The 18,242-nt window shown below is 33.0% G+C and overlaps 2 protein-coding genes across 2 annotated transcripts; both read left to right on the top strand.

The window, feature by feature from the left end:
• On the top strand, nt 1-2,165 carry LOC136413967 (piggyBac transposable element-derived protein 4-like). The gene is made up of 4 exons (XM_066397741.1): nt 1-721; nt 771-1,201; nt 1,272-1,740; nt 2,101-2,165. Exons 1-4 carry the CDS (start codon nt 1-3, stop codon nt 2,163-2,165), a joined length of 1,686 nt encoding a protein of 561 aa, XP_066253838.1.
• Nucleotides 2,166-17,342: 15,177 nt separating this feature from the next.
• On the top strand, nt 17,343-17,953 carry LOC136413968 (tigger transposable element-derived protein 4-like). Its single transcript, XM_066397742.1, has 2 exons — nt 17,343-17,347; nt 17,407-17,953. Exons 1-2 carry the CDS (start codon nt 17,343-17,345, stop codon nt 17,951-17,953), a joined length of 552 nt encoding a protein of 183 aa, XP_066253839.1.
• The last annotated feature ends 289 nt before the right edge of the window (nt 17,954-18,242 follow it).

Genomic DNA, 18,242 nt, shown 5'->3' on the forward strand with positions numbered 1-18,242 from the left:
ATGAGATGGTACGAAGAGGCTTCAAGTGGAGAAGAAAGCCCTCCAGATGACAACGTAAATAAATCAGAGGACGATTTTCAGGAAAATAGCGACCATGAATCAGGATCTGAGCAAGAATTTTCTTCAGGTGCAGATGAAAATCCTTCTGATCCAGATAAGTCTGGTGAGGAAAAATATAAGAAGACTAATTTCTATATTGGAAAGGATAAAACCACTAAGTGGAAAAATGAGAGGACTAATCTGCTAGTACGAATTCGCGCCCACAACATCATAAAACTTTCTCCTGGACCAAAAAATAATGCTCGCAATGCAGTGTCGGAAATTAACTGCATAAAATTGTTTCTAACTGACAATATTATTCAAATGATAACTATGCCTGTAAATATATACATAGAAAAAATTAGAAACAACTTTCAAAAAGACAGAGATGCAAGGTTAACAAATCAGAGAGAAATTAGTGCCCTAATTGGAATTTTGTTTTTGATTGAGGCATTGAGAAGCTCCAGAAAAAATGCTCGTAAAATATGGAACAACTCGAAAGGAAACAGTGTGGAAACGTGTTACCTTGCAATGAGCCTAAAACGGTTTTGTTTCCTTATGAGGTGTATGCGGTTTGATGATATTACAACAAGAAACTATAGAAGAGAAATTGACAAATTTGCTCCTATAAAGGAAGTGTTCGAAACTTTTGTGGCTAATTTTCAAAATAACTTTATATCAAGTGAATTCCTTACAATTGATGAACAGTTACAGTTACAATTGATGAACAGACAGAACAGCTTTTAGAGGTCGCTGTAGTTTTAAGCAATATATACCAAGCAAACCGGCAAAATATGGGATCAAGATGTTTGTGTTGGTAGATGCGAAAACCCAGTATACTTTTAACCTCGAGCCTTATGTGGGATGTCAACCGGAGGGCCCATATAAACAAAATAACTCCACAGAAAATATTGTTCTTCGATTGGTGTACCCTGTAGAAAGAACAAATCGTAATATAACTGCCGAGAATTGGTTTAGCAGTGTATCACTGGTAAAAAAGTTGTTGACTGAAAAGAGACTAACCTACGTTGGAACTATGCGAAAAAACAAACGCGAAATACCCGTTGAATTTTTGCCAAAAAAAGAACGAAAAGAATATACTTCACTATTTGGATTTCAAGATCTTATTATAGTATCATACTGTTCCAAAAAAAATAAATCTGTAATTCTGATTTCCACAATGTATCATGACAATTCAATCGACCCAGAAAGCTATAATAAAAAGTTACCAGAAATATTTAATAACCTGCTACAACAAAACGAAAATAGGTGTCGATTTAATAGATCAGATGTGTGGGACATATAATGTGGCAAGAACAACGAATAGATGGCCAATGGTCATATTTTATGACTTACTAAATATATCTAATATAAACGCTTCATATGTGTATAAAGCCAATCACCCTCAAGATAAAGTTTTACGATCAGATTTTATTAAAAATTTTGCATGGGAGCTAATAAAACCCCAAATTGAATATAGATCAACTATAAATACACTACCAAGGGAAACTAGACGGCGAGCAAGAATTCTAGTAGGACTAGATGAAACCTTATCTTCTCCTCCACTACCAGATTTGACGGGAAATCGCGTGCGTCGTTGCTATTTATGTCCAAGAAATGTCAATAAAATGACCAGAAGGTTTTGTCAAAAATGCATCAAGTTTGCCTGCAAAGTACACATGAGAGATATGTGCACTGCATGTTTGTCAGACTAATTATTTACATGTTTGCTATTATCGGTTTCTTTCAGTTTATGTTACTTTGTTGTATTTACTTTAATTCATCTAACTTTGTTCATTAATTAACACGAAAATTGAAACTGTTCACTTTATTTTGTTATAGTATTATGCTGTGTTATCCTCATTTATGAGACATCCCTCTTAATAAAGATTTAAGAAACATATTTGAAGTTTCTTTTTCCTTTGTAAAGAACTCACTTAATAAATACCTGACAAAGTGGTTTATGCAATGGCAATAACGTAACATGGAAATGAATAATTCTTTTACCAAATTTCAAAATGTTTTATAAAAGAAATAAAAACAGATGGACTACCTTTGTAGTCCACGCGACTAACTGCCGCAGTAAAATTCACGCGCCTACCAGAGGGTTAAACTTCAGTCACTAATCGTAGCGTCCATTTTAGAGTGAACACACTGATTGATTAATAAAATTTTAACGCATTTAAATGTTATTTTAAAAACATTTACGAACGCAGATGATTAAACATGGGACAAACATCCGCACATAAAATTGGACAAGAATCCTTTGTGAATGTTTACCCCATCGACTTTTCCGCGCACTAAAATTGAAGTGTACGTAGATTTACTTCATTTGATTTTACCAGAAAAATAGTAGTGATCTAAAGGAATCAGTTAAAATTCTGAATAAAAATTTAAAATGGATCAATCTTCCACATAATTATTTGGAGCGAGAGAGAAAACCAACGGGGTAAACGTACTAAGTATCTGCAGCGGGATTAATAATTAACTGTCGCGTTTGTTGAAACGCATTTGAAACGATGAGATTTATTATTAGATAAAAACAAATGTTGTAGCTATTGCCAATAGGCAATAGGCAATAGCTACAACATTTGTTTAAAACGATTGCTCAGAAAATTTGATTATAATCCTCATTCATGCAAAACTGCGAATATTTACCCCCGACGACCTTATAGAGTAGTTGTTTCTACACAACAAATTTTTAGCTACACAAGGTATTTCATTATAGTTGCTCAAAAATCAGGAGATGAATTTTTTTGTTAATATTATTAAACTCCCCTTCCGATTGAGTTCATGATATAGCAATATAGTCAAATTACACTAATAAGCTATTTGTTTTTAACTTTTAAATTAGGCGGTTCCATTTGAAATAAGGAAGTTTATTTCACGTGCGGGGTACGGATCATGCGAGGAAGGACGATATGGCCATTTTTAAGTTCCGCTCCTAAAATGAAAGGGAGTCTCTGTTTGAACTTTTTTTCTAATGTTAAAAGTAAATAAATTAGATATGGATAAATTGTCAGTGGGACAGTGTCTTGATACATTCTTTTGCCAAAAATTATAAAATATAATAGGAAAGAAGTACAATGGATATTTCTGTCGGTTTTGAAATATTTTCGAAAAGACCACAATTTATATAAAGATCCCTTACCTTGAATATTTACACTCCATATAAATCTTACAGTTGTTTAAAGGGTGATTTATGGTTTAAAGTATTCTATGGTAGTATTCTATGGTAAGTTGGTTTATGAAGGTTCTAAAATTAAAAATCTAATTCGTTTTTGCACTTTTCCAAATATTAGTAACACTTCAAAATTCCACATGTTCTAATTGAATTTATTGATTTTCAAAAGTGAAGCGTCAGTGTATAGGATAGGAAGTTTGTAGTTTGTTCAGCTAAGAAGATTATTAATAAAACACTCTAAATTTAGATTAATCAGTAGATCAAGTTCAGTTCTTAAAAAAAACCGGTTCATTCAGTTTAAACACATCATCTGGAATTATGTAAATTTCCAAATCAGGTCAAATCGGGTTCGTCAAAAATCCGATAAAGCTTTGGGAAATATTTACTGGTTCTAAAGCATTTTTCACCAAAAACGATGGCTCTGAGTGACATGACTAAGGTACATTTTTTCTAAGCAGAAACAATACACTATTATCTTTTTCATTTAAAAGTGGATTTTTGGTACGGACAAAAAAGTACAAATGAATTAAACAAGTATATATCATGAACCGAATGTGGCGCCCTATATGATTAATGTAAAAATCGTTGGCAGATATGAATCCTTATCCTGAAAGCCTCCAGGTATTTAATTTTATGAGTTTTAATGGTTTGGTATAAGAACCATAATTAAAAATTGATTTTTAAGTTTTTTACTTTACAATCCTGTAGCTTTGTAATTACTAACTTTTGCGCTCCTGTGGTAGAGCATTGTAAAGCTTATTACTCTATAACTCGAAACTCTATTCATAAAAATAAACTTATGAAGTTAAAGCTCATCCAACACAACAAAAAGAGCATAAAAACTAAGGAACACGTGCTAAAGGATTATATGAAAATCTCCCACGCTTTCTTCTATATAATGCTGGGCAAATTCTATGTTAATACTGCAATCTTAGAATACATTGTACCGTTAGCATGAAAAATGTATCTACCTGTGGTACTAATTTACTGCCTAAGAGACTTAAGATGATCATGTATCCATTCTATTCTGTTTGCCCATTTATAGATTATTATGCCATTGACCTTTGAAATAGGATTAGATGTTATAAAATCTCTATTTCTTTGTCAAAAGCGTTAGTTATTTGCTGGATTTGTTCATAATCTGTAAAAACTCAAAATTAATCAGACTAGAGAGATTCTATCTGTGTAGGACACAAGATGTACAGTACCGAGCAAAAGTAAAGCAACTTTTGTTATTTGCTTTAAATCCATCCAGGACATACGGTATAGAACAACCTAATGCAGATAATTTCTACTAGCTAAGATTAGAGTACAAACAACTAATAATCAGTTTTTTACCAACTCGTTTTTTATTATTGTTAAAAAATTTGTTTTTAATGCGAGCAAAAATATAGCAACTTTTAGCATTTCAATGTAAAATGAGCCTATTTATTTTTCATTCTAATTCTGCCTGTGTCGTTGAAGTGCCTTTTAGTGAAAAATACACCAAAAGGAAAAAAACTTTCTTTAGATATAAAGCAATTAATAATAACAAAATATCAAAATGGAATTAAACAAGTGACCATCGCAAAACAACTAAACTTAACTAAAAGTGTTGTTTCAAGAACTATAAAGAGATTTCAATTAAGAGGAACATTGGACAACCCAATTAAAACAGGAAGACCGAAGAAAACCACTGTTCGTGAAGATCGTCGCATCAGACAAATATCTAAAGATCAACCGTTTAAAACAGCCGTCGATATAAAACGCGAATTAAAAACGCAACAAGATATATCTGTGCATACCATCCGACGTCGTTTGAAAGATTTTGGACTTCAAGCATGAAAGCCTTCCAAAAAACCATTCATATCTAAGAAAAACAGACGTGCCCGAATGGATTTTGCAAATGAACACTTTTTGTGGAACGACATGAAATGGAATACAGTGCTTTTCTCAGACGAAAGTAAGTTTAATTTGCATTCATCTGATGGTATTCAATGGGTGAGACGTCCGCATGGCCAAAGATATCAGCCCAAATACACTTTGAGCACGATCAAACATGGCGGTGGAAATGTCATGATATGGGGATGCTTTTCCAAAGCAGGTGTGGGCCCTATTGTGAGAATAAACGGCATTATGGATCGATATCAATATTTAAATATTCTAAGGGACCATTTACTACCTTATGCTGAAGCTAATATGCCCCTTCTCTGTAAATTTCAACACGACAACGATCCAAAGCACAACGCTAAAATCGTTAAAAAATTTTTAATGGATCAGAAAGTGAATGTGCTCAAATGGCCCGCTCAAAGTCAAGATCTCAATCCTATTGAGAATTTATGGGAATTGGTAGAAAGGAAAATTTGCCTTAATAGAACTGAAAAATTTCGCAAATCAGATGAATTATTTGACGCCATCCAAAAGGCCTAGAACTCGATCCCAAAAGAGTATATTGAAAACTTAATTTCGTCTATGAGAAAGAGATGTCTGGAGGTCATCAGAAATGGTGGAGGTCCGACAAAATATTAATATTGTGCTTAATTATTATGTGTAAATTTGAAAGTTGCTTTATTTTTGCTCGCTGTAAAACTTTTTGTTTCTTTTTTACAAAAAATACGAATCGTTAGGAAACTAAATTTTATATGTTATTACTTTACCTTTACCAAGTAGATATTACCTGCACTGAATTGTCCCATATCTTATATCTTGGTTGAATTGAACGAAGATAACAAAAGTTGCTTTACTTTTGCTCGGTACTGTATATGTATATGAATCAGTTATGGCATTTGCTTAAAAAGTGTTTAATTTCAATATACAAGGGGTTCAAATGAGGCATAGAAACATTATTACTATGCATAGACAGCACACAGGATTAAAAAAATGAACAAAGAATTACAAATTCTTAATTTTTGAACTGTCTTGCCCAATAATAATGTCTCCAAAGCTCATATGAAACTTTTTATATACAAGGTGTCTCTGAACATGGTGTCATAAATTATACCATGTATTTTAGGTTCCAAAATATGATAAAAAGTTTATATAAACTATATATATTGAAAAGCGCTTCATTTTCGATATACAGAGTGTGAAAAGTTGGTTTCTTTTTAGCCAATGGCCAAAAAAAAAGCCAAATGGTTTTTCATTAATATTATCAAAATGTTTCGAGATAAATTAATGAAATGTTGTACTTTATTATTACTTATATAGAGATATACCACACATATGTATATAAAAAAATTACCACATTTTTCCAGAGGCGGGCAATACCGGGGGTAGCACTTAAAAAGTACTTAAACTTTTTTCTACTTAACTTTACTGTCAATTTTATAGAAAAAATATTGAATTTCAAGATTATTGCATAAAAAATGAACTCTTTTTGAAAGTTGAAATCTCCAAGAGTTTTCGAGAAAATTGAGATTTAATAAATCGGTGGATATTATTTTCTATTAAATAAAAATCAGATATAATATCCTTCTTTAATTCATTTTCATTAATAATAATTGTCATTAAACACTGTTCCTATGATATCGAAAAACCTTCAGACTGTTAATATATGTTGCCATATATGGAAATGTCAAAAATATTCTTTTTTCATTTCAAAGCCAACTGAATTTTAAATCTGATGTTTACTTACTAAAATATAACATCTACCGATTTGTTAAATTTCAACTTTCTTGAAAACTGTTGGAGATTTTGACTTTCAATAAAAGTACATTTTTTATATAAAAATTTTCAAATTAAAAATTTTTCATATAAAAACAAAGTGAAGTACAAAAAAGTTTAAGTATTTTTTAAGCACTGCCTCTCTGAATTACTTGTCCCAGGAAAATGTGTTAATTTCTTTATAGTGACACAGAAAGACCACAAAAAATTAAAATAAAGCACAAAAGTTCATCAATTTGTTTTGAAACGTTTCGAAAATATTAATAAAAAACCATCCTCAGGAACAAATTTTTTACACCCTGTACATTGAAAACAAAGCACATTTCGATATATATTTATATGGAGTATTCGTCAAATTTTGGGCCCTAGAATATGTGGTTGAATTTATGGCACTGTACTCCGAGACATCTTGTAATGCGAATTTATGTATACGATTTTTTTTTACATTTTTGTAAGCAATGTTTTATGCTTTCCCGTCGAAGACCATAAGATGGTCTTTCAGATAATGAAAGACCCGTGGGGTTTATACCTTTCACAAAAAGACTAAATTTTCTAAATTTGGATGATGATTATTTCAAATGTGGAGTATTTTTATGCACGAAGGAAATATCCTTTAGACCTTAAAATTGCATTCACAGGAAGATTATTTTTTGCTTAGTTTAGTTAAAATTTTCAAGCTGTTTGACTTGATTTGAACTTAAGCACAGCTTCACGTATAGAACACCTACACCAGTCAAATAAACGGTTGGAAACGCATTTGAAGCCCCATGCGCTGCACAAGTAATCTGCAGGGTCGATAAAAGACGAAGTTTTTTTTTGCCGAAATTTCTTCAATGAACCACCAATCAACCAAAATTACCGAAGGAAACGGACAGTTTAAAATGGCGGACTGTCCGCTAGAATAAGAGATATGTGGTAAACTTAGTCGGGCCATATTCAATGGGAAAAACACCTAAAAAATTGTTTTTCGCCTCAGGCATAACCACAAATATGTGTTTTAAAAATTCGCAATTGTCAAAGTCCTTTTTCAAGTCAGAATGAACCAGATAGTACTTATAGCTTCAAGAGAAATGTGATTATTCTTACCATATTCACCATTAATTCAATATTCATGTGATTGTTTGATCATAAAACGTAATATTTTATAATAAATAAACCAATATCAGTTTAAAGTTGATGTTGGAAAATAATTAAATTAGTCATATTACATTGGCCACACACACAATAAAAAACAAACAGAAAAGCGTTTTTATCGATGTTGGAAATATTTTATTCGCAACTAAGTTTGACATGATTTGTTGAAAATCTAACGTTTTTAAGCATGAATGCATTTGTCAGAGAAATAACCTATTGAAACTATCCAATTAAAGTTTTAGAGAGAATCCTTGGAGGATTTTTACTAGAGATAAATTCAGTAGTTCTGTTTATTACAGAGTGTGTCTATAATCAATGTTAGGTTTATACTCGAAATGCTTATTTTGAAATTTATGGGCATCACGCTTGGTCATAAAAGATAAAGATACCGGTATTCAAACAAGGGCCTAACATAAAAATAAAGCAATTCAGCAGAACCTTTCTTAGGTATAATAATTCGTCACGAGTAAAGTGTCATTTTCTTTTAAAAATCGCAATAACAATCGGTGGCAACTTAGAAAAGTCAAAGAACCAACCCTCATTAAAATTCTGCAAGAAGAGTTGTAATTTTGGGACACACTTTTATTGCTTAGTTTTAATACCCCTGACAGAGGCATTCAATAGACGTGAGTTTAGATTTAAGACTATTATAAATATTTTATGACAATTTGAGAGCAAACTGATATTAAATCTATGCCGAAAGTATAACGAAGTTAAGCTATTTCTACATTTCAGATAATTTTATTCTAGAACGCGTTCCCATGAAGACACTACAGCTTATTGTGGTTATCAAAGTTCATTTTGCAAACAAATTCTACATTAAGACCCTCAAGACTAAGAAAGAGCTTTCTAAGATCTAATAAGGCCTTAAGAATTTAATTTAAACATTAAATTCTTCACATTATAAAGGTTAAAGCAAGGGGTTAACCGTTATGGAAAATGTTCCGACACTTTATAATGTTGTCAAGTCTACGGAAATGCAAGAAAATTGAAAGGCAAAAGGTAGGAAATATGCGAAAAACTTCAACGGTTACTTGCGCCAAAGTCCAATAGGTGATTTGTTAGACAACGAATTTTTTACTGATGGGCCGAGATCAGGAATGTGGAATAAGTTAATGAGTATTTTATAATGTATTTGAAAATGTTTGGCAGCATAGAACACCAATAAACACAAATTTTTACAAGCAGGGTGAGTCGCTAAAATTTGAAAAGACAATGGACGGTTTTCATAGTAAACAGGCAATTTTCGCAATTTAAGGTCGTGTTTACCCTAGATCCTTAAGAAACACAATAGGTCATAAAATTTAAACAATAATAGTGCGGATGAAATGTAGTACTAGTGGCAGAGTTTAAGAAGGGTACAGCTTGAAATTAAATATATATATTAGGTGTACAACTTTGCTTCCGCCGTTTTTTTTCCGAATTTCGCGATTTTATTGTAAAAAACTAATTATACCTTTAGGATCCAAAGTATTGTCCATCGCTGGCCACTACTTTCTCCCATCTTTCGGGCAGCATACGAATCCCGTGTTGAAAAAATTGGACATCTTTTGAAGCGATCCACGATTCTATCCAATTTCTTACTTCTTCATAAGACCGGAAGTGTTGGTCAGCTAGCCCATGTGCCATGGATCGAAACAAGTGATAATCAGAAGGAGCTAGGTCAGGAGAATATGGCGGGTGGGGTAGGACTTCCCATTTCAATGTTTCCAAGTATTTCTTGACCACTTGCGCAACATGGGGTCGAGCATTATCGTGCTGCAAAATCACTTTATCATGTCTCTCGTTGTATTGCAGCCGTTTCTTTTTCAATGCTCGGCTCAAACGCATTAATTGGGTTCGATAAAGAGCACCTGTGATTGTTTCAGTTGGTTGTAACAGCTCATAATATATTACGCCGAGTTGATCCCACCAAATACAGAGCATGATTTTGGAACCATGAATAGACGGTTTGGCCGTCGACGTGGAAGCATGGCCGGGATATCCCCAAGTCTTTTTGCGTTTGGGATTATCGTAATGAACCCATTTCTCGTCCCCAGTCACAATACGATGCAGAAATCCCTTCCGTCTTTGCCTTGCAAGCAACTGTTCACAAGCGAACAGACGCCTGTCAATATCTCTTGGTTTCAACTCGTACGGCACCCAATATCCTTGCTTCTGAATCATTCCCATGTCTTTGAGGCGTTTTGAGATTGTTTGTTGAGTCACTCCCAATGATTGTGCCAATTCTTGTTGACTTTGACACGAGTCTTCGTCAAGTAATGCTTCCAAGTTCGCATCTTGGAAAACCTTCTTTCTTCCACCGCTATGTTGGTCTTCGACGTGAAAATCACCGTTCTTGAAGCGCTGAAACCACTCACGACATGTCCTTTCACTAATAGTGGCTTCCCCATAAGTATCTGAGAGCATTCGATGAGCCTCAGCAGCAGATTTCTTCATATTGAAGCAGAAAAGTAAAACCTCCCGCAAATGACGAGAATTTGGCTCGTACACTGACATTTTCAATTGCGAATAACTTTATGATGAAGACACAAATAGACTAATATTTTTATGAGGTTATGTTAACAGGTGCCCAAGGCTCCTGCATGCCCACATGGGGTTATTTATTTCGATCATTACTTACCGCTACATACATCTATTCAAAAACGGCGGAAGCAAAGTTGTACACCTAATATATTTTTTAATTTCTTGGAATGTTTATTTAAATATCAATATTTAAAATAATAACGCAACATAGTACAACAGAAAAAATTTACACTACTATTGTGGAAAACAAAAATAGAATAATAGAGACAAAAATGTAGGAAAGAAAAGAAGAAATACAAATTTGAAAACATTTAGTTCAGATTGTTCCACAAATCGTCGTCGTCATCTATGTCACTCATTTCATCCAAGTCATTGTCGGTAATACTTAGCGGTTCTATTGTTTGTTCTGCAAGATAGTCTAAACTTTAACTTCAACTCTGTACAAGGAGGATACAGATACTGTTAATACAAGTATATATCAAATTCATTTTAAAAAGGCGAAACAACACTGGTTTATTGAGGTTTTATGGCTTTCGACTCTTAGTTGTGCTGCCAAACATTTCCAAATAGACTATAGTAATCTGAGAAAGATGAACATGAATGACTTCATTTGAATGATTCAGGTTCGCTCGTATAGTAATTCATACACATATGGACTTGAGGACGTGTGAAAATAAAAAAAATGATATTTTGATAAAAATAATAGAAGTATTATTTTATTTTAGCTACCCATGTACGACATATCATAAGGAAACTGGGTATATACATATATTGCAAACATAATAATGCATAATTAAATGTAATACACTGCAGGGAAATCGGGATGAGAAGTAGAGGGCAGTCATGCAATACTTCAAAAAGTCTAAAAATTATGTCGTCTTTACATATGTGGTTAAAATAAGTTATTGAACCTAAGTACTGTAAATTTTACAAAAATAGTCGATTTTAGGACTATACAGGGTGTTCCAAAAGCCATAAAAGTATCAAAATTACCCTCTGTGTATTATTACATTTTTGGATTCTCCGGTCAAAATAAGAGTCTGTTTTAATAAAGTTTACAATACTTAAAACTTAAGATTTTTTAAATAATTTTAATTTTCATGTTTTAAATTGTTAAGAAGTATTTAAGTTTTGTAAGTGTAATTTACAGTGTAGTGTAACAATAGATCATATTTTATATCCCAATCACGATAAACTTGCCATCATACTATTGCCATTATACAGGATGTGCGAAAATTAAAACTAATCAAATAAGAACTTTAAGTGGCTATAACTTGATTAATTTAAATACAACACTACATTTTTTAACTTGCCAGGATATGTAATTTTTAATTACCTATCGAAAGGTATTAGGGTGCTCATAGCCAAGTCTTCGCATTTTTACAGAATACGATAAATAATTGTTCTTTGCGCCATTTGGTGTTTTTTAGTTCAAAGTTCTAAATCACATATCAACTATAACATAACACAGAAACAAAATATTTATAATAGATGTTCGAAATGTCTACTATCCATTTCTAGGCACTTACAAATTATTTTTTTAAAACTACTCTGGAAAGCATTTGTGGAGTAACAGTTTCAAACGCGTCTCTTATACGTATTTTCATATCCTGTGAAGTTGTCGGAGTCGTATTGTAGACAATTCCTTTTATGTATCCCCACAAAAAGAAATCTAGTGAAGTTAAGTTCGGGGATCTGAGGGGCCAATTTTGAAATCCTTTTCTTCCAATCCACCTTTTTTTAAAGTTGGCATTTAAAACTTGTCGAACCTCGCGACATTAAATTTTGACTAATATTGGGATTTTCGATAAATGAACCAACTACCATAAAAACATTTTCGTCATCTTCAGTGACAGACTTCCTTGTAATGGATTTCTTGTAACTGACGCTTCCTGTCTTTTGAAATTGGTGCAATAATCTTTCAAAAACGGCTGGCTTAGGATGTTTTCTTTCGGTAAACCTTTGAGCATAAACTCGAGAAGCCAATAAACAATTCTTATGACATTCTCCAAGAATAAAAATCATGTCGATACGCTCTTCTTTTGGGTAAATCTTCATTTTAACTATGTAACACCACAACAATATTTCAAATCTATTTTAATTCAACGATCTAAGCGTCCAAAATTACGAAAAATAATACCATTCTAGCAAAAACGAAAAACAAACTACGCAGACTAAATTGACAGATTAAATAAATTATTTTACATTTTAAAATATACATTTGAATTTGAATTATACATTGGAATTTTGAACTAATAACACCAAATGGCGCAAAGAACAATTATTTAGCGTATTCTGTAAAAATGCAAAGACTTAGTTATGAACACCCTAATACCATTCGATAGGTAATCCAAAATTATATATCCTGGTAAGTTAAAAAATATAGCGTTGTATTTAAATTAATCAAGTTATAGCCACTTAAAGTTCTTATTTGATTACTTTTAATTTTCGCACATCCTGTATAATGGCAATGGTATGATGGCAAGTTTATCGTGATTGGGATATAAAATATGATCTATTGTTACACTACACTGTAAATTACACTTACATAACTTAAATACTTCTTAACAATTTAAAACATGAAAATTAAAATTATTTAAAAAACCTTAAGTTTTAGGTATTGTAAACTTTATTAAAACAGACTCTTATTTTGATCTGAGAATCCAAAAATGTAATAATACACAGAGGGTTTCATTAAAAAAAACACAAGTTTCATACTTTTATGGCTTTTGGGACACCCTGTATAATATGAAAATAATTTTAAAAAGTAGCCATAATAGATCCTCATATAGCCCAAAAGTGAAACTTTTTGAAAGCCTCGTATTTTGGCCACAATATTCCGCGCCGTATACCTTGTATGCCGAATAACCTTGTATATACATATATCACATTACACACAATGTCATTGTAACATCACTTTTTACATTCATCCTTACCAGTAAAATGTAAGAAAAACATTTACACTACTAAGACTAATTGTGTAACGTAGGTAGAACATAGAAGTAGACAAGAAGAACTTACTTTGAGGAAGATACTTCAAGATTCAGGATATTAAGGAATTGGATTATTTCTGGTAGAAGAAATCTCCGAAACATATGGTACATTCTAATAAGAGAGTAGACCAATTCTGACTCTTTGGAGATATTTCAATCGGATTGGTTCACTTTTCGGTTGGGATAGAGTTACTGAACGCTCGATTTAACATTGCCGTAAGCCGCATCTTCTCTCTTTCCAAAGATGACAATTGATATGCGATTTTAACTACATGTCCATCTAGAAATTTAACACTAATAGCCGTTTCGTCTTCTTTTGTCTTCCTGGCCTCCCTAGACCTTTTGGTAGCCTCGTTGTTTTTTCTTCTTTTCTCTATATATATTCCTGGTCGTTCATTTTTTCAGGATTGACTGGAAAATTTCGACGCATGTTTCTATTACTGCCACTTTCAGCAACACTTGCCATAATCCCGTCTTTTAATGTTTCAAATTCAGCTTCTAGAGCAGGATGCAGCGTGGAGACTGTTGGTTCTGCGCTTGCCCTAGTCAACGCCTTAAAAGGTCGTTTTGGAGGTGCCATAGGGGATAGATGTGGTGTAATGGGCTGGGATGGAGATGTGTGAAAAGGATATGAGGACATTTGAGGTGGTATAGGCATTGACTTCCTAAGTATGTAAGGGTGTATAGTTAATCTTGTAACAGTGGAGGGCGGACTAATTGGATGCACATAAGATGGCGGTGTGCATGGGTTCCGTTGCTACTTAATGGCCTGATCGAAAGTATGGGGTGTAACATAGAGTTCTTTGGTATTTGGAGCTCTGAAACTCATAAGGATTAGGATGGAGATGCATATGTTGGTGGGCAGGCAATGATCTTGCGAAAACTTGAGAGTTTTCTTGGATGAAGTTCATCTGTTAGAAAAAATAATTTGTTACTATGGAATCTTTTAGCATTAATAAATATAGCTTGTTATTTAAAAAAAAATTTAAAATGCTATCTAATAAAAAAATGTTGTGTTTTAACAAAAAATGATACAGGATAAAAATGAAAGAAAAACTTGTATAAATAATAATACAATTTCTTACCTTTCAATTAATTATCAATACTGTAGTAATAATATAATCCTCTAAGGTATAAATCTTCCTTTAGACCGAGAAGCACCAAAAACCAACTTTCTCTTTTAAGATCTGATGCACAACAATTTCAGTGTTAGCGCAAACATGATTTGAAGCGAAATTCAGGAGAATGTACTTTTATTGGTTGTCTTCTTTCGACTGAAGTAACAAAATACGGATATCATGAGGCACGCTAGAAAAATTTGCGAGCCTTAAGGGTGAATAGGCTGACCAATTGAATAGACCATGGAAGGGAGTGGGAGTGGGTTGTAGACCTATGCACCTTTACCTAAAGTAGTAAATTTAAGAGTCCCAAATATTTTATTGACTGCGATTCCGTGCAATATTGTACCTGTTTTTACAGCCTCCCACAGGTGCCTGAACTTATACAATTCTATTGTGTGTGTTTTTGGCCGAAAGAGATATGGATAAGCAAAATTAAAACATATTTTTTTAAATTCGGGTAAAATTCTTCAATTTTGAAGACGAAATGCGAATAGAGGCTCATCATAGATTTTGTCAGCTCACTCAACTTATTCTTTATTTTTTTTATTGCACAATTGAGTCGAAGTTTTTCGTATCTTTATTATGAATTTTGCAAATATTTCTTAGTCAATTCATCGTTAGCTAAATCTTCATAGAACAATGCGATTGTCTCTACGGGTCACAAGGCTTTTAAATGATATTGACATTTATGAAACACCGTTTGGCAGATTCATTGCTCTTCGTCAGATATTCTGGATTTCGGGCCTTACTATCATGGGATTGAACCGTAAGCAAATTCTTCTTCGAACTTCTATTTGAGACTTACTTTATTTGCACTATCCATTTGAGTCCAAACTACTCATATCTTCATTGTAAATAGTGTGACTGTTTTTTATTGTTATTTCTGTCATTTAAGCCTTTGTGGATTGAAGTAATTGGTTCCATTGGTAAGACTGATGCCTTATTTGTGATGCTTGAAATGGTCTTGCAAGGATATGTAATGGTTGTGGCGAAGCATTATAGATGACTTTGAGGATGGAAGATTTCTTGTTGGAAACTTATTGTTTTCACTGGTAGCGGACATTGGGTTTGCATATATGGTTATTTGAAGATCCAATTCACGTGGTTCCATTAAGACGATAGCAGGTGGATTGTTAAGAAAAGAGGCAGAACCCCACGCCTCACCAAGGATTCTGCCAGCCTCCTTCCTTCCTTCCGTTTCTTCCTTAATTTTGTTTGTTCTTCTTGGGATTTCTTACTCAAGATATTTAATTCTAATATTCACTTCTTCCTGTTTTGCTTTGCGAACGTCCAGAGATCGTTTAGCAGATTCATTATTCTTTGCTCTTTTTGCAAGATATTCTGGGTTCCGGGTCCTATTATCATGGCGTTGAGCTCCATGCATATTCTCATTCGTACCGTTATTGGAGATTGACTTTACCTGCTCGATCCACTTGAGCCGAAATTCCTCGTACCTTCATTGAAAATTTTGTAGGTGCTTTTTGGCCAATTCATCATCATCTCAACCATTGTAGAATAGCGTAGTTGGGTCCATTGGTAATGTTAATCCCTTATGTATGATGGTCTTAAACGGTCTCGTTGATATACAGGTTGTCCGGCAAGTCGATACAATAATTTTAGGGGGTGATAGATTACGTGACTCTGAATCGATTTAACCAAACATACCTATATACCATATAATTAGTGGAAGGAGTCGACGCAGCATTTATATAAATGAAGCAAAATATTTCATTAGGAGTTACTACAACTCAAATGCGAACACAAGCACGCAAGTATATAAGAAATAGAGAGTCACATTTTGAAAACGAAAGATAATTAATTATACTATTCTCTATGATCAGCTTTCTTATTAAGTTCATAATTGTAAAGTTGATACTCATAATTATTTCTTTTTTACGTTGTAGTTTTAAATTAGTTTTTAAAATAATTAAAATAAATATTTAGTTTTTGAATCCTCTGGTATTTTAATAAGTCATGTATTTTCTAAAGATTTGCGTTTTTAGCAAATACAGTAATGTTCGCTTATAACGAACTTTCGGTTATAACGAACTAATCTATGAAGTACGAACTCAAGTACATTTAAACGTATGTTATTTTTGTCATTTATAACGAACCCGCTTACAACGAACTTTCGCTTATAACGAACCTTAAATTTTTAGAAGAATAGAAAAACTTTACGGTTATAACGAACTTAACGCGAGATTTTACCGAAATCCCAAAGAAGAAAAGTAAACAATTCTCGGGGAAAGTCCAAAATCGTTTGAAGCAAATTGCTGACACAAACGACACAGTTGTTCCAGTATATTGATAGCGTTCAAAGAATTCGTTCGTTAAAAAAATCATGAGTTATATCATTAAAAAAAAAAACGTAAAGCTTTAACTTTAAATTGTAAATATGACATTGTTAAACGGTTGCAGAGACATGCCAAACAGAGTGAAATTTGTTCAGAAATGGGATTAAGTAAATCAACGGTAAGAACAATAAAATATGCAATGTTCACAGATATTTTTTTTTGTTATTCCAGTAATTTTCCGGCTTTGTAATAAATTATGTAATTTGAAATAGTATTAATACGAATTAAAATTTGACTATACATATGTAATTTTAGGTTGCAACAATTTGGAAAAATAAAGAAACAATCTTAAAAACCTTCGAAAGTGGACAACATTCAAATGTAAAAAAAATCAAAAAGCCCAATAATTATGAAGTTGACCAAAGACTCTTAAAATGGTTTTCTCAACAAAGAAATAATAACGCAATTGTTAGCGGTGCTATATTACAATCAAAAGCTGAAGATTTTGCAAGTAAGGTGTCCGGAAACCAGGAACCGAAATTTAATAGAAGCTGGATCGAAAGGTTCAAAAGAAGGCATAATATTACGAGTGGAAGAATTGCTGGAGAATCGACTTCAGTTGATATGAACATTATAGATGACTGGCTGCAAAACAAATGGCCAATAATTAGGTCAAACTTTAAGGATGAGGACATCTTCAATGGAGATGAAACCGGTTTATTCTTCAAGCTTACACCTGATAGAACACTAAAGTTTAAAGGGCAAACCTGTGAAGGTGGAAAGCTTTCCAAAGAAAGAATCACTATATTTGTTGTAGCGAATTTGACAGGATCCGAAAAAAGAAAGTTATTGGTAATTGGAAAATCTAAAAACCCTAGATGTTTTAAGAATATTGTACAATTGCCAGTAACTTATAAGTCCAATAAAAGGGCATGGATGAATTCAGAGATTTTTATAAATGCATTACGTGAATGGGATGAAGGGATAATTGTCCGGCTCATCCCGATGTTAAAAATTTGATGTGGATTACGTTAGTGTTTATGCCACCAAACACTAGTTCTAAATTACAACCCATGGATCAGGGTGTTATCCATAGTCTAAAGAGTCATTATCGACGACTCCTCCTCTCGGAAATGATATCTTGTATGGATAGTGGTAAGGAAAAATTTATTATTACTCTTTTGGATGCAATACGCTTTATTCATATGGCATGGCAAAAGGTGTCAAAGCAAACGATTAGAAATTGTTTTCGACATGCCGGTTTTCTCGAAAATGAGAATTTTGATTCAGATGATGACTTACCATTAGT

This window comes from Euwallacea similis, chromosome 16 (assembly GCF_039881205.1).
Source record: "Euwallacea similis isolate ESF13 chromosome 16, ESF131.1, whole genome shotgun sequence".
In the NCBI taxonomy this organism is placed as follows: Eukaryota; Metazoa; Arthropoda; class Insecta; order Coleoptera; family Curculionidae; genus Euwallacea; species Euwallacea similis.

Coding starts and splice junctions, on each gene's coding strand:
- LOC136413967 (XM_066397741.1), top strand. CDS start 1: ATGAGATGGTACGAAGAGGCTTCAAGTGGAGAAGAAAGCCCTCCAGAT. Junction 722..770: donor TCAAAATAACTTTATATCAA/GTGAATTCCTTA, acceptor ATTGATGAACAG/ACAGAACAGCTTTTAGAGGT. Junction 1,741..2,100: donor GAGAGATATGTGCACTGCAT/GTTTGTCAGACT, acceptor CTACCTTTGTAG/TCCACGCGACTAACTGCCGC.